Source organism: Saimiri boliviensis, chromosome 1, assembly GCF_048565385.1.
Source record: "Saimiri boliviensis isolate mSaiBol1 chromosome 1, mSaiBol1.pri, whole genome shotgun sequence".
NCBI classification, from domain to species: Eukaryota; Metazoa; Chordata; class Mammalia; order Primates; family Cebidae; genus Saimiri; species Saimiri boliviensis.
In genome coordinates, this window is record NC_133449.1 from 237,849,036 (window position 1) to 237,866,346 (window position 17,311).

General features: G+C 42.5%; 1 protein-coding gene across 1 annotated transcript in view; it reads right to left on the reverse strand.

Moving 5' to 3' along the window:
• Nucleotides 1-753: 753 nt before the first annotated feature.
• Nucleotides 754-17,311, reverse strand: part of NAIP (NLR family apoptosis inhibitory protein) — a 48,252-nt gene continuing 31,694 nt past the window's right edge. Inside the window, 5 exon segments of the mRNA XM_003945230.4 lie at nucleotides 754-961; nucleotides 963-1,171; nucleotides 13,169-13,318; nucleotides 16,154-16,192; nucleotides 16,195-16,239. Coding sequence (XP_003945279.3) covers nucleotides 767-961; nucleotides 963-1,171; nucleotides 13,169-13,318; nucleotides 16,154-16,192; nucleotides 16,195-16,239 — 638 coding nt within the window. The 3' untranslated portion in view covers nucleotides 754-766.

Genomic DNA, 17,311 nt, shown 5'->3' on the forward strand with positions numbered 1-17,311 from the left:
CTGGCCATTCGGAAAACTACTTAACTGGTAGGAATGAAATTCTGAACACTGACATTGATATAGATACATCAAATATAATATCATGAAGTACTGTGATATGGAAATAGTATTATGAAATCACTAAACTATTTTCTACCCAAGTAGAGTGGATTTATAAGAAAATTCTAAATTACAGCATATGTTGAACTCTGAAAAGCCTCTGAGATGAAGACATTTTGCCCTAACCCCTGTTTCCCCTTTACATTGGCAGTGGATAAAGGGAAAGTAAATTAACTCTATTGTATCAAAGCTAGTTCAATACAGAAAACAGATTCTATAAGGATTAAGGAATATCTCTTGGTCCACAGAAGATTCATGTGGATCTTGTGTTAAACTCATTTCATCCATGTGTGAAACTGATTCAGTCATTAAGTTAGCCATTTATTATATAAATTGTAGTTTTTAAATAGATTGGCAGAGCTTTCCTCAACCCCTTCCCTGTTGACCATGGACAGTGGAGGGTTAGCTGTATAAACTTAATTGAAGGATTTACCTTTAGATGAGGAGGATTATTCAAGGACCTCAAAGGTATTGGTGATGATTTATTTCTTGAGCTTGGTGGTGAGTATGCAGGGCTGGTTTTTTGTTTTGTTTGTTTGTTTGTTTGTTTTTAACAAGCCGTACACATTTTCTTTGTATGCAATAGTTAATAAATGTTTTTGGCATTTATTCTGTTTTTAGCATTACTTGACAAATTTTTTTCATCCTCAGTGTGCCACAAGGCAAATTATTGATTCAGCAATTTTTGGCTGAATCTGTTTGTTTTTTTTTTCTGAATGATTGGAGAGAATGGCAGTATCCATTTTTGGAGAATAGTTAAGTACTTAGATTAAGGATGTCTTTCTTTCATGACATTAAGCAATGTGATATCATCTGCATCTAGAAGCCAGCTTAACATGTTCAGTCTGATGAGGCACGGCAGTCATTAACACACATTGACTCAAAGGCTTGACTGTTGAGGCCTGAACTTTGATACAGTCCGTGAAATGCCTGGAGATACTCAACTTCTGCAAGTTTGACTTGTTGTTCAGTGCTTGAAAGAAATTTCTGATCTTTCCTCCATAATCTGGTGATTGATTGAAAGATTTTAAGTTCTCAATTTTCTGGAACCCTCCATTGATTGCTGCCTTGGCTACAAAAACAAAACATTCATGAAAATAGAATCATAAGAACTTCCATTTCAATAATGGTAGACTAGGTTATTTGACCCAACCTCCTTTCCCACCACCACCACTAGTAGGAAGTGTTCAATATAGTTTTATTTTTTGAAATGAGGTCTTGCTATGTTATACAGGCTGGTCTCAAACTCCTGAACTCAAGTGATCCTCCTGCCTCAGCTTCCCAAGAAGCTGGGATGACAGGCATGTGTCACTGTGTCCAGCTCAATATAGTATTTTTAAAATATCTCCTTAAAAACCCCAAAGAGCTGATAGGTTAATAAAGAACCAACTGGCAAAAATCTAATGGAGAAGCAGAAACCAAAAAAGTACAGCGAAAGAAGGACTTCATTTGCAAAGCCCTAAAGCACTGATGCCATTGTGTTGAGAGTTTCGCCACCCTGGGCAAATATGAGCTGTTCTTTTGGTCTCACAGGAGGACACATGCCAAGGCACATCATGCCTATAAACTGGTCTAAATTACAAGGGACTTCAGAGATTGTGGCAACTATGTCTCCCCTTTTATAGAGAAGGGGATGTAACATTCCTAAAGCCATGCTATCTGACTGTCCACTGCTATGCCCTATTTCTGTTGCCCAGAAGGGACCATCCTGTTTTTGACACTAAGGGCTCTGAAGGAAATGGAAGCTGGGCATACCATGTGTTCTCAATGAACATAGGTTGACTAGACTTTGGAATGGGTACTGAGCAGAGTTTTTGTTATTTGGTTTTGGGGTCTTTTTTGGTGGGTTTTTTTTTTGTTGTTGTTTGTTTGTTTTTTTGTTTTTTGTTTTGAGACAGGGTGTCACTTGGTTGCCTAGGCTGGAGTGCAGTGATTGAATTATAACTCACTGCAGCCTATACTTTCTGAATCAATCCTCCCACTTCAGCCTTCTGAGTCCTAGCTACTCAGAACTAGCCACCACGCTTGGCTAATTTTTCAATTTTTTATAGAGACAAAGTCTTGCTATGTTGCCCAATCTCATCTCAAACTCCTGGCCTCAAGAAATCCTTCCACCTTGGCCTCCCAATGTGTTGGGATTACTGGCATAAGCCACCATGCCCAGCCTTGTTTTTCATTGCTAAACCTCTTTTTCTAATTTGGGCAAAGGTTACATTTGGTTTCAATCTATGATCCATGGCTGTAGCTTGACTAAGGTTAAAGAACAGAGGTACTGGGGAAATGTCTTCAGCTATGTCCTGAATAGGTATCTTCAGTAACATTCAAGAGGTATTTCTCATTCCCCCACATGAAAGACACTTCCAGAGGGCCTTGAATAAAGACTCAGGTCTTCCACTTTCATTCCCTTCTTTCTTCTGCTTCACCATAGCTCCTGCTTCATATTGTGTGGTTAGCCGGTTCTATGATGTGTCTGAATGCTGTTTCCAACCAGTCAAGTTTAAGCATTACTGACTACTGGCAAACAATGGCCTCTCAGCTGTCCATCAGAAGAAGCAACAGAAAAGTAAGCTTTATTCAGTCAACAAATATTTAACTGAGTTCCCACTATGGGCCAGGCATACTCTGCTGGGGGCTAGGAAGAGAAAACATCTCCTCTCAGGAGGGAGAGGGACAGGGGTTATTGGCTCAAATCTGTGTATGAGATTCAAGTTCTAAGGAAGGCTTTGACCTAATGTAGTGAGATGAATAAGACAAATAATTTTTAGTAAATGATGAAAGAAACCATAAAATTTAATGTCATTCAATTCTTCCTCATAAAGAGGAAGAAACAAGGCCTTTAAGAGAAATACTGTGACTGGGCACAGTGGCTCACGCCTGTAATACCAGCACTGTGGAAGGCTGAGGTGGGCAGATCACCTGAGGTCAGGAGTTGAAGACCAACCTGAGCAACATGATGAAACCCCATCATTACTAAAAGCCAAGCTTGATGGCGGGTGCCTATAATACCAGCTACTCAGGAAACTGAGGCAGGAGAATCGCTTGAACCTGAAAGGCAGAGTTTGCAGTGAGCCGAAACCGCACCACTGCACTCAAGCCTGAGCAACAGAACGAGACTCTGTCTCCAAAAAAAAAAAGAAAGAAAGAAAGAAAGAAAGAAAAAGGCTGTAAGGGGCTGGGCGCGGTGGCTCATGCCTGTAATCCCAGCACTTTGGGAGGCCAAGGCGGGTGGATCAGAAGGTCAAGAGATCAAGACCATCCTGGTCAACATGGTGAAACCCCGTCTCGACTAAAAATACAAAAAATTAGCTGGGCATGGTGCCGCGTGCCTGTAATCCCAGCTACTCAGGAGGCTGAAGCAGGAGGATTGCCTGAACCCAGGAGGCAGAGGTTGCAGTGAGCCCAGATCGTGCCATTGCACTCCAGCCTGGGTAACAAGAGCAAAACTCCGTCTACAAAAAAAACAAAAAGAAGCCGGGCGCGGTGGCTCAAGCCTGTAATCCCAGCACTTTGGGAGGCCGAGGCGGGTGGATCACGAGGTCAAGAGATCGAGACCATCCTGGTCAACATGGTGAAACCCCGTCTCTACTAAAAATACAAAAAACTAGCTGGGCATGGTGGCGTGTGCCTGTAATCCCAGCTACCCAGGAGGCTGAGGCAGGAGAATTGCCTGAGCCCAGGAGGCGGAGGTTGCGGTGAGCCGAGATCGCGCCATTGCACTCCAGCCTGGGTAACAAGAGCGAAACTCCGTCTCAAAAAAAAAAAAAAAAAAAAAAAAAAAAAAGAAAAAGGCTGTAAGGCCAGGCGCAGTGGCTCACACCTGTAATCCTAGCACTTTGGGAGGCTGAGGTGGGTGGATCACTTGAGGTCAGGAGTTCGAAACCAGCCTGTCCAACATGGCGAAACCCCATCTTAAAATACAAAATTAGCTGGGCATGGTGGTGCATGCCTGTAATCCCAGCTACTCAGAAGGCTGAGGCAGGAGAATACCTTGAACCTGGGAGGCAGAGGTTGTAGTGAGCCAAGATCATGCCACTGCACTCCAGCCTGGGCAACAAGAGCAAAACTCCATCTCAAAAAAAAAAGGAAAAAGGCTGTAAGTTGTCTTTGTTTTTTGTTTTTTTTTTTTTTAGTAACATTTATAAAATAACAGTGCTGAGCAGTAAGAAAATGAGATCCAACCCTTGTAACACACAATACAAAGCCCTCTCCAGTCAGGCTTTTACTTTCCTCTCCAGTCTTTTTCTCACAACTCAACTTTTGCCTCTTGTTCCAGACATTCCTCTTTTCTCCCCCTAAGTTCTTCAAATATGTCTGGTTTTCTTTAACTCCAGGCTATGACACAAGTGATTACCTCTGAAATGTTTCAGTCCCTCCTCTACCAACTGTACCTGGGTCATTCTTCAGGTCTCAGTAGAAATCTCAGTTCCAAGATACTCTGGGACTCCTGCCAAGATGGCCAAATAGGAACAGCTCCGGTCTGCAGTTCCCAGCGAGAGCGAGCCAGGAGGTGAGTGTTCTCCACGTTTCCAACCGAGATACCAGGTTCATCTCACTGGGACTGGTTAGACAGTGAGTGTAACCCAAGGAGGGCAAACCGAAGCAGGGTGGATCATCTGCTTCCTCACCTGGGAAGCACAAGGGACCAGAGGACTCCCTCTCCTAGCCAAGGGAAGCCATTAGGGACTTTTCCAGGCACTCCGGCACTCTGGCTCAGACACTGCTCTTTCCCATGGTCTTCACAACCCTCAGACCAGGAGACTACCCACCCCCAGCCCTGTGCCTACAACATCAGCACCCCAGGTTTCCAGCACAAAACTGAGTAGCCATTTCAGCTGCAGCGGTTTTTTTTTTTTTCTCTCATACCCCAGTGGCACCTGGAATGCCAGCAAGACAGGACTGCTCATTCCCCTGAAAAAAAGGGGACTGAAGCCAAGGAGCCAAGTGATCTGGCTCTGCAGGTCCCACACCCACAAAGACCAGCAAGCTAAGATCCACTAGCTTGAAATTCTTGCAGCAAACCAAGCAGTCTGAGCTCCATCCAGGAAGCTGTAGCTCAGTGTGGGGAGGGGCATCCACCATTACTGAGGCTCGGGTAGGCGGTCCTAACCTGCCTGTGTAAACAGACTCCAGGAATTTTATACAGCAACTGGGTGGAGCCCAGCTCTGATAAGGGACACCCGCAGCAAGGCCTCTACAGGCAGACTGTGAATAGACCCCTTTCTTGCTGAGCAGGAAACCTCTGAAAAAAGGCAGCAGCCCATCAGGGACTTACAAATAAAGCACCCCCTTCCTGGGACTGAGCATCTGGGAAAAAGGGAGGTTGTGGGATCTGCTTCAGCAGACTTAAACATCCCTGCCCAGCAGCTCTGAAGGGAGCAACAGATCTCCCAGCACAGCACTTGAGCTCTGAAGGGACAAACTGCCTCCTCAAGTGGCTCCCTGACCCCCATTTATCTTAAGAGACACCTCATACAGGAGAGCTCTGGCTGACATCTGGCAGGTACCCGTCTGGGACGAAGCTACCAGAGGAAGGAATAGGCAGCAATTTTTGCTGTTCTGCAGCCCCCACAGGTGATTCCCAGGCAAGCAGGATCTGGAGAGGATTTCCACAGACCTGGAGCAGAGGGGCCTTACTGTTAGAAGGAAAACTAACAGAAAGAAATAGCTTCAACATCAACAGAAAAGATGCCCACTCAGAGATCCCATCCAAAAGTCACCAACTTCAAAGACCAAAGGTAGATAAATCCACAAAGATAGGAAGAAACCAGCACAAAAAGGCCAAAATTGCCAAAAACCAGAATGGCTCTTCTCCTCCAAGAGATCACCACTCCTCACCAGCAAGGGAACAAAACTGGATGGAGAATAAGTTTAACAAATTCACAGAAGCAGGTGTCAGAAGGTGAGGAATAACAAACTTCTCCGAGCTAAAGGAACATGTTCTAACCCAATGCAGGGAAACTGGGAACCTTGAAAAAAGGTTAGACGAAATGCTAACTAGAATAACAAGCATAGAGAAGAACATAAACAATTTGGTGGAGCTGAAAAACATAGCACAAGAACTTCATGAAACATACACAAGTTTAAATAGCTGAATCAATCAAGCAGAAGAAAGGATATCAGAGACTGAAGATCAACTCAATGAAATAAAGTGAGAAGGCAAGATTAGAGAAAAAAGAGTGAAAAGAAATGAAGAAAGCCTTCAAGAAATATGGGATTACGTGAAAAGACCAAATCTACATTTGATTGATGTATCTGAATGTGACAAGAAGAATGTAACCAAGTTGGAAAACATACTTAAGAATATTACCCAGGAGAACTTCCCCAACCTAGCAAGGCAGGCCAACATTCAAATTCAGGAAATACAAAGACCACCATACTCCTGGAGAACAGCAACCCCGAGGCACATAATCATCAGATTCACCATGGTTGAAACAAAGGAAAAAAATGCTAAGGTCGGCCGGGCGCGGTGGCTCAAGCCTGTAATCCCAGCACTTTGAGAGGCCGAGGCAGGTGGATCACGAGGTCGAGAGATCGAGACCATCCTGGTCAACATGGTGAAACCCCATCTCTACTAAAAATACAAAAAATTAGCTGGGCATGGTGGCGTGTGCCTGTAATCCCAGCTACTCAGGAGGCTGAGGCAGGAGAATTGCCTGAACCCAGGAGGCGGAGGTTGCGGTGAGCCGAGATCGCGCCATTGCACTCCAGCCTGGGTAACAAGAGCGAAACTCCATCTCAAAAAAAAAAAAAAAGAAATGCTAAGGGCAGCTAGAGAAAAAGGTCAGGCTACCCACCAAGGGAAGCCCATCAGACTCACAGTGAATTTCTTGGCAGAAACCCTACAAGCCAGAAGAGAGTGGGGGTTAATATTCAACACCCTTAAAGAAAATAATTTTCAACCCAGAATTTCATATCTAGCCAAACTAAGCTTCATAAGTGAAGGAAAAATAAAATCCTTTATAGACAAGCAACTGCTGAGAGATTTCATCACCATGAGGCCTGCTTTACAAGAGCTCCTGAAGGAAGCACTAAACGTGGAAAGGAACAACTGGTACCAGCCAATACAAAAACATACAAAATTATAAAGACCATCAACGCAATGAAGAAACTGCATCAACTAACGGGCTAAACAATCCACTAGCATCAAAATGGTAGGATTCACACATAACAATATTAACCTCAAATGTAAATAGGCTAAATCAAAATGGCCCCAATCAAAAGACATAGACAGGTACACTGGATAAAGAGTCAAAACCCATTGGTGTGCTGTATTCAGGAGACTCATCTCAGGTGCAAAGACAAATAGACTCAAAATAAAGGGATGGAGGAAGATTTACCAAGCAAATGGAGAGCAAAAAAAAGCAGGGGTTACAATTCTAGTCTCTGATAAAATAGACTTTAACAAAGATCAGAAGAAACAAAGGGCATTACATAATGGTAAAGGGATCAATGCACCAAGAAGAACTAACTATCCTAAATATATATGCACCCAATACAGGAGCACCCAGCTACATAAAGCATGTTCTTTTTTTTTTTTTTTTTTTTTTGAGACGGAGTGTCGCTCTTGTTACTCAGGCTGGAGTGCAATGGCGCGATCTCGGCTCACCACAACCTCCGCCTCCTGGGTTCAGGCGATTCTCCTGCCTCAGCCTCCTGAGTAGCTGGGATTACAGGCACGCGCCACCATGCCCAGCTAATTTTTTGTATTTTTAGTAGAGACGGGGTTTCACCATGTTGACCGGGGTGGTCTCAATGTCTTGACCTTGTGATCCACCCGCCTCAGCCTCCCAAAGTGCTGGGATTACAGGCTTGAGCCACTGCACCCGGCTAAAGCATGTTCTTAATGACCTACAAAGAGACTTAGACTCCCACACAATAATGATGGGAGACTTTAACACTCCACTGTCAATATTAGATCAACGAGGCAGAAAATTAACAAGGATATCCAGGACTTGAACTCAGATCTGGACCAACTGGACCTAATAGACATCTGCAGAACTCTCCAACCCAAATCCACAGAACACACATTCTTCTCAGCATCACATCACATGTACTCTAAAACTGACCATATAATTGGAAGTAAATGACTCCTCAGCAAATGCAAAAGAACAGAAATCATAACAGTCTCTCAGAACACAGTGCAATCAAATTAGAACTCAGGATTAAGAAACTCACTCAAAACCACACAACTACATGGAAACTAAACAACCTGCTTCTGAGTGACTACTGGATAAATAACGAAATGAAGGCAGAAATACAGATGTTCTTTGAAACCAATGAGAACAAAGACACTATGCCCTAAGTGCATGCAAAAAAAAAAAAAAAAAAAAGAATGAAGAAACAATGTACCAGAATCTCTGGAACACATTTAAAGCAGTGTCTAGAGGGAAATTTTTAGCAGTAAGCGTCCACATGAGAAGTGAGGAAAGATCTAAAACCGACACCCTAACATCAGGATTAAAAGAACTAGAGGAACAAGATCAAATTCAAAAGCTAGCCAAAGACAAGAAACAACTAAGATCAAAGCAGAACTGAATGAGACAGACACACAAAAAACCCTTCAAAAAAATCAATAAATCCAGGAGCCACTTCTTTGAAAAGATCAACAAAGTAGACAGACTGCTAGCCAGACTAATAAAAAAGAAGAGAAGAATCAAATAGATGCAATAAAAAAAATGATAAAGGGGATATCACCATCAATCCCACAGAAATACAAACTACCATCAGAGATTACTACAAACACCTCTATGAACATAAATCAGTAAATCTAGAAAAAATAGATAAATTCCTGGACAATTAAATGCTCCCAAGACTAAACCAGGAAGAAGTTGAATCCTTGAATAGACCAATAACAAGGTCTGAAATTGAGACAGCAATTAATAGCCTACCAACCAAAAAAAGTCTAGGACCAGATAGGTTCACAGCTGAATTCTACCAGAGGTACAAAGAGGAGCTGCTACTATTCCTTCTGAAACTATTCCAAACAATACAAAAAGAGAGAATTATTCTTGACTCATTTTATGAGACCAACATAATCCTGATACCAAAACCTGGCAGCAACTCAACTAAAAAAGAAAATTTCCAGTGGATATCCATGATGAACATTGATGCAAAAATCCTCAGTAAAATACTGGCAAACCCAATCCAACAGCACTTCAAGAAGCTTATCACAATCAAGTTGGTTTCATCCCTGGGATGCAAGGCTGGTTCAACATACGCAAATGTATAAATATAATCCATCACATAAACAGAACCAAAGACAAAAACCACATTATCTGAACAGATGCAGAGAAGGCCTTCAACAAAATTCAACAGCCCTTTATGCTAAAAACTCTCAATAAACTAGGTGTTGATGGAACGTATCTCAAAATAATAAGCTGTTTATGACAAACCCACAGCCAATATCATACTGAATGGGTGAAAACTAGCACAAGACAAGGATACCCTCTCTCACCACTCCTATACAACACAGTGTTGGAAGTTCTGGCCAGGGAAATCAGGCAAGAAAAAGGAAAAAAAAAAAAAAAAGAATATTAAATTAGGGGAAGAGGAAGTCAAATTGTTTCTATTTGCAGATGACATGATTGCATATTTAGAAGACCCAGTCAACTCAGTGCAAAAATCTCCTTAAGCTGATAAGCAACTAATGCAGTCTCAGGATACAAAATCAATGTGCAAAAATCACAAGCATTCCTATACACCAATAACAAACAGCCAAATCGTTAGTGAACTCCCATTCACAATTGCTACGAAGAGAATAAAATGCTGAGGAATACAACTAACAAGGGATGTGAAGGACCTCTTCATGGAGAACTACAAACCACTGCTCAAGGAAATAAGAGAGGACACAAACAGATAGAAAAAACATTCCATGCTTGTGGTTAGGGAGAATCAATATCATGAAAATGGCCATACTGCCAAAAGTAACTTAATAGATTCAATGCTGTTCCCATCAAGCTACCATTGACTTTCTTCACAGAATTGGAAAAAACCACCTTAAACTTCATATGGAAGCAAAAAAGAGCCTCCATAGCCAAGACAATCCTAAGCAAAAAAAAACAAAGCTGGAATCATCATGCTATCTGACTTCAAACTATACTACAAAGCTACAGTAATCAAAACAGCATGGCACTGGTACCAAAATAGAGATAAAAAACCAATGGAACAGACCAGAGACCTCAGAAGTAACGCCACACATCTACAACCATCTGATCTTTGACAAACCTGACAAAAACAAGCAATGGGGAAAGGATTCCCTATTTAATAGATGGTGTTGGGAAACACTGGCTAGCCACATGCAGAAAGCTGAAACTGGACCCTTCCTTACACCTTATACAAAAACTAACTCTAGATGGATTAATGATTTAAACGTAAGACCTAACACCATAGGAATCCTAGAAGAAACCCAAGGCAGTACCATTCAGGACATATGTGTAGGCAGGGACTTCATAACTAAAACACCAAAAGCAATGGCAACAAAAACCAAAATAGACAAATAGGATCTAGTTAAACTTAAGAGCTGCTGCACACTGAAAGAAAATATAACATTAGTGTGAACCAGCAACCAACAGAATGGAAAAAAAAATTTGCAATCTACCCATCTGATGAAGGGCTAATATTCAGAATCTACAAAGAACTTATATAAATTTATAAGGTAAAAGCAACCCCATCAAAAAGTGGGCAAAGGGTATGAACAGACACTTTTCAAAAGAAGACATTTATGCAGCCAACAAACGTGAGAAAAAGCCCATCATCACTGGTCAATAGAGAAATGCAAATCAAAACCATAGTGAGATACCATCTCATGCCAGTTAGAATGGGAATCATTAAAAAAGGAGACAACAGATGCTGGAGAGGATGTGGAGAAATAAGAATGCTTTTACATTGTTGGTGGGAGTGTAGATTAGTTCAACCATTGTGGAAGACAGTGTGGTGATTCCTCAAGGATCTAGAACTAGAAATATCATTTGATCCAGCAATCCCATTACTGGTTATATACCCAAAGGATTAGAAATCATTCTGTTAATAAAAGACACTTGCACACATACGTTCATTGCTGCACTGTTTACAATAGCAAAGACTTGGAACCAACCCAAATGCCCATCAATGATAGACTGGATAAATAAAATGTGGCATATATACACCATGGAATACTATGCAGCCATAAAAAACAATGAGTTCATGTCCTTTGCAGGGGCATGGATCATTCTCAGCAAACTGACACAAGAACAGAAAACCAAACACTGCATGTTCTCACTCATAAGTGGGTGTTGAACAATGAGAACACATGGACACAGGGAGGGGAACATCACACACTGGGGCCTGTTGGGGGTGGAGGGCTAGGGGAGGGATAGCAGGGTGTAGGGGATTAGGGAGGTATAACATTAGGAGAAATACCTAATGTAGATGACGGGGGCATGGATGCAGCAAAACACCATGGCATGTGTATACCTATGTTGCAAACCTGTGCTTTCTGCACATGTACCCCAGACCTTAAAGTATAATAAAAAAAATAATAATAATTAATTTAAAAAAAGAATCTCAGTTCCTCAGGCTGGTCATTGGCTCATGCCTATAATCCCAGCACTTTGGGATGCTGAGGTGGGCATATCACTTGAGGTAAGGATTTTGAGACCAGCCTGGACAACATGGCGAAACCCTGTCTCTACTAAAAATACAAAAATTAGCTAGGCATGGTGGTGCATAGTCCCAGCTACTCAGGAGGCTGAGGCAGGAGAATCGCTTGAACTCAGGAGGTCAAGGTTGCAGTGAGCCGAGATCACACCAGTGCACTCCAGCCTAGGTGACAGAGCAAGACTCCGCCTCAGTAAAACAAAAGAAAAAAAGAAAGAAAAAGAAACCTCAGTTTCTAAAAAAGGCCTCTCCTGGTTCCAAATTAGGTTGAGTCCTGCAATATGCAAGGAGAAGAGAGAAGAATGGAGGAGAAGAACTGGGCAGAAGCTATACACATATTGGCCAAGAACTTCCCAAAACTGATAAAAGACATCAGGCACAAAACCAATCAATTCTACAAACCACCAACAGAGTAAATACAAAGGAATCCATTAGGACATGTTAGAGTATACCTGCTGCTGCTGTTTGCTCAGTTGGCCATAAGAAAATGCCCTAAAATGTCCTGTCTCCACATACAATCACATTGGGGGTTAGGGCTTCAACACATGGATTCTGGGGGCACACAAGTTCATAGCAACTGCCACAAAAGAAAACAAAGAAAATAATCTTAAAAGCCACCAAAGGAGGGGGGGGAAGGATAATCCCTCCCCTTCAAGAGCACAACAAAAAGACTGACAGCTTCCTAAACAAAAGATATGATGGAAGCTAGAAATGTGAGAGAAAACAAGGCCAAAAATAGAATTCTATACTCACTAAAAAAATATATATTTCAAAAGCAAAGTAAAAGACATTTCTAGGGCAGGCGTGATGGCTTACGCCTATAATCCCAACACTTGGGTAGGCTGAGGAGGACAGGTCACTTGAGGTCAGGAGTTTGAGACTAACCTGGCCAACATGGTGAAACCTTGTGTTCACTAAAAATATAAAAATTAGCCGGGGGTGGTGGTGCACGCCTGTAATCCCAGCTACTTGGGAGGCTGAAGCAGGAGAATCACTTGAACCCGGGAGTGGGGAGGTTGCAGTGAGCTAAGATCATGCTACTGCACTCCAGCCTGGGCAACAAGAGCAAACTTCCATCTCAAACAAAATTCGTTGAGCAGTACACATATGATTTTTGTACTTTTCTGTGTGTATATTCATCGTCAGTTTTACAAGAGAGTACTTAGGAGGTTATGTGGCCAGGGGCCTGAAACACCAGGTGACAAGAACACAGATTGGAAGGCTTGTATATCTGCAAATGGGAGACCTTTTTCTACTTTCAAATCTGACCAGAATGCACCTAAATTCACAGAAGGACACTAGAGGGAACAGTATGATAGTGAAAATGAGGAAGCGGATTGAAAATTTCTAGAGGGGCAAATGTTTTTTAGGCACGTTGCAGCAGAAGCTCGACTATACCACTAGCTTCCATGCAAGCTGAAACACTTTAGCTCACCAGTTTTCACCACGCTGTCATTGTTCAACGTCTGGAAAAATGAGAGGATTCAGAGACAGTGAAGCTGCTGACACTGTTGGATGATCAGTTTGGCCAGCCGATGTAGTTTGTCCCCAGGAGGTAGATTATTAAAAGAACCTAAAGCATAGGCTGTCAGAAAAGACCAAAAAGCTATTCTCTTTGTACTTTTTGTTTCTTTGCAGCAGTAATCTGAAAATCATGTGAGGTGTAAACATGCGTGGTCCAGGAAGCTCCGTGTGGCATAGAGGCTATTCCTGTCACTCTCTGAGGGCAAGAGAAGGGTCAGCATGTGCTTCCATCCTCCTCGCTACCTCCATACAAATCCCCCACCACCCTCTACCAGTCAGTCTCTCCTGCACTGAAATCCAGGCTGCCTGTTAGATCTCCATTTCATCGTCTAGAATGAAGCTTTTTCTGACCTGCAGGTTCCTCTCCCAGCTCTGCAGCAGCCTCCCTTCCCATCCCACCTCCCGCTGTCATCTTCAGTGATTCTGCACTTCCCTTCCGGCCCTAAAGCCTTATAGTCCACCACTCTTAGAACCTTCCTTTTCACTTTCACTCCTTCCTAGTATGTACACTATAGATCACTTGATCACTAAAAGTTCTGAACTTCTGAGGCCTGACGCATACAAATATATTGAGTCCTTTCTAGCATAAAACAATGTCCCAGGCTTATTGTTTTCTTTCCCTGTCTCAGTTCTTGCATCAGCCAATTCTGCAAGTACCCTTGTTCCTTTAAGGAAGGACCAGATTTAGAAATCAACATCTGGGTACTTGGTATGTTCATTATTACTGCAGTGCCTTCTAGTCTCTCCATTGACTGAGCTGAGAAATATGTATGTGTGTGTGTACAGACATGTGGAGATCAATGCATATACACAGAGATCTCTGTTTATGTATGTTCATGAGTTAAAAGCCATGAGGCCAGACCAATATTTTCAATTCTAATCCATCACCTCAAAGCTCTTTCTAGCCTCACCTTTCAATATTTGTAAATTCCTTTTCCAACTTGAAGAAATCTCTCATTCTCACTGTTATTTTGTTTAAGATGGAGTCTTGCGCTGTCACCTAGACTGGAGTACAGTGGCCTGATCTTGGCTCATTGCAACCTCTGCCTCCAGGTTCAAAAGATTCTTCTGCCTCAGCTTCCCAAGTAGCTGGGATTACAGGCATTGGCCACCACGCCTAACTAATTTTTGTATTTTTAATAGAGACAGGGTTTTACTATGTTGGCCAGGCTGGTCTTGAACTCCTGACCTCAGGTGATCCCCCCTACCTCAGCCTCCCAAAGTGCTGGGATTACAGGTGTGTGCCACTGTGCCTATCAATATTCACTGTATTATTTGCTTAATCAGCCTGTGATATATGCCAGCCATCTCCTTGACCCTGATTTTACCTCTGCCACCTCAGCCCCCACCCACTTAGCTGCCTCCAAAGGAAGGGAAGAGAAGAGGAGGGTCCTGGCAATCCTTATGCATGCTTATGTTTGAGAAGCACTTTGAATAGCACAGCTCTGCAGTCCCTATCTCCACTGCCTCCCTTTATATTTTTTTTCTGTTAGAATGTTTTCCATGAACATACATTACTTTCATAATCATTTTTTAAAAATCAAAACATATGGCCGGGCGCAGTGGCTCAAGCCTGTAATCCCAGCACTTTGGGAGGCCGAGGCGGGTGGCTCACGAGGTCAAGAGATCGAGACCATCCTGGTCAACAAGGTGAAACCCCGTCTCTACTAAAAATACAAAAAATTAGCTGGCCATGGTGGCGCGTGCCTGTAATCCCAGCTACTCAGGAGGCTGAGGCAGGAGAATTGCCTGAACCCAGGAGGCGGAGGTTGTGGTGAGCCGAGATCGTGCCGTTGCACTCCAGCCTGGGTAACAAGAGTGAAACTACGTCTAAAAAAAAAAAAAAAAAAAAAAAAAAAATTTAAATTCTATGGCTATCATTTTATGAAATATAGTTTTCATAGATTGAGTTTTTTTAACCTTAAAAGATAGATTTTGGCCAGGCACATGGCTCACACCTGTAATCACAGCACTTTGGGAGGCCAAGGTGGGTGAATCACCTGAGGTCAGGAGTGCAAGAACTGCCTGGCCAATACAGTGTAACTCTGTCTCTACTAAAAATACAAAAAGTTAGCTGAGCATTATGGTAGGCACCTGTAATTCCAGATATTTGGGAGGCTGAGGCAAGAGAATCACTTGAACCCTGGAGGTAGAGGTTGCAGTGAGCTAAGATGGCGCCATTGCACTCCAGCCTGGGCAACAAGAGTAAAACTCTGTTTAAAAAAAAAAAAAAAGATTTTTACCTATATTTCAGTAACCATTGAAACAGTGAGGTCTCATTTGAAACAGATATCTGACAATGAAATTGCATAGTGCTATAATGACTAGATGTGTATTCTAAGAAGTCATTCTGCTTTGAGGCCGGGCTCAGTGGCTCAAACCTGTAATCCCGGGACTTTGCGAGGCCAAGGCGAACAGATCACCTGAGGTCAGGAGTTCAAGACGAGGTTGGCCAACATGGTAAAACCCTGTCTCTACTAAAAATACAAAAATTAGCTGGGTGTGGTGGTGGGTGCCTGTAATCCCAGCTACTCAGGAGGCTCAGGCATGAGAATTGCTTGAACCTGGGAGGCAGAGGTTGCAGTGAGCTGAGATTGCACCACTGCACTGCACTGCACTCCAGCCTGAGTGACAGAGCAAGACTTCATCTCAAAAAGAAAAAAATAAATAAAAATAAAAATAAAAAAGTCATTCTGCTTTGAAATCAATTCTGGAGGTAAAACTATAGTGAAGGCATTGGCAGGGGGTAAAAGTTGAGCATCACTGTCACTTCCTCCTAATAAGCAAGGGCAGCTAATACATATCTTGCTTCCTTGTGGCTAATACAAAATAGGAAAAAAAGAATTCTGGGCAGAAAGAATAAGAATATGTAAAAAGCAGTATTTTGTAAACATACCAACTTTTTCAGATGTTTCCTCCTCAGGAAATTGCTGGTTTCAAGATTTAATATCTTCAGAGAAATAAAACTTGGCAAAATGGCAACTACAAAAGGAAAAATAAAATTCAGTTATGTCAGCTACATCTCTTACAGCAAAGAGTAACATCTTTAAAGTAAAGAAAATAGAGGGCCGGGCACGGTGGCTCAAGCCTGTAATCCCAGCACTTTGGGAGGCCGAGGCGGGTGGATCAGGAGGTCAAGAGATCGAGACCATCCTGGTCAACAAGGTGAAACCCCGTCTCTACTAAAAATACAAAAAATTAGCTGGCCATGGTGGCGCGTGCCTGTAATCCCAGCTACTCAGGAGGCTGAGGCAGGAGAATTGCCTGAACCCAGGAGGCGGAGGTTGTGGTGAGCCGAGATTGCGCCATTGCACTCTAGCCTGGGTAACAAGAGCAAAACTCCGTCTCAAAAAAAAAAAAAGAAAAAAGAAAATAGAAATCAATGTAATAATTCAGATTGAATTCATATGACTGAGTAGATGAAACAAATCTTTCCTCAGAAAATTCTGATAACTAGAAATGTAGTTAAAATTATAGAAATTTCGGCCGGGCACGGTGGCTCAAGCCTGTAATCCCAGCACTTTGGGAGGCCGAGGCGGGTGGATCATAAGGTCGAGAGATCGAGACCAACCTGGACAACATGGTGAAACCCCGTCTCTACTAAAAATACAAAAAATTAGCTGGGCATGGTGGCGCGTGCCTATAATCCCAGCTACCCAGGAGGCTGAGGCAGGAGAATTGCCTGAACCCAGGAGGTGGAGGTTGCGGTGAGCCAAGATCGCGCCATTGCACTCCAGCCTGGGTAACAAGAGCGAAACTCCGTCTCAAAAAAAAAAAAAAATTATAGAAATTTCAAATCCAATTGAGCTTAAAGGTAAAAAAGAAAATTCTAGAAAGACATATGCTTTATTATTTGAGAAACAATTTTCCTTTTCTTCCTTTTTCTTTTCTTTTCTTTTTTTTTTTTTTTTTTTTTAGAGACAGTGTCTGTCACCCAGGCTGGAGTGCGGTGTTCCCCTCCCTGTGTGCATGTTTTCTCATTGTTCAACACCCACTTATGAGTGAGAACATGTGATGTTTGGTTTTCTGTTCTTTTGTCAGTTTGCTGAGAATG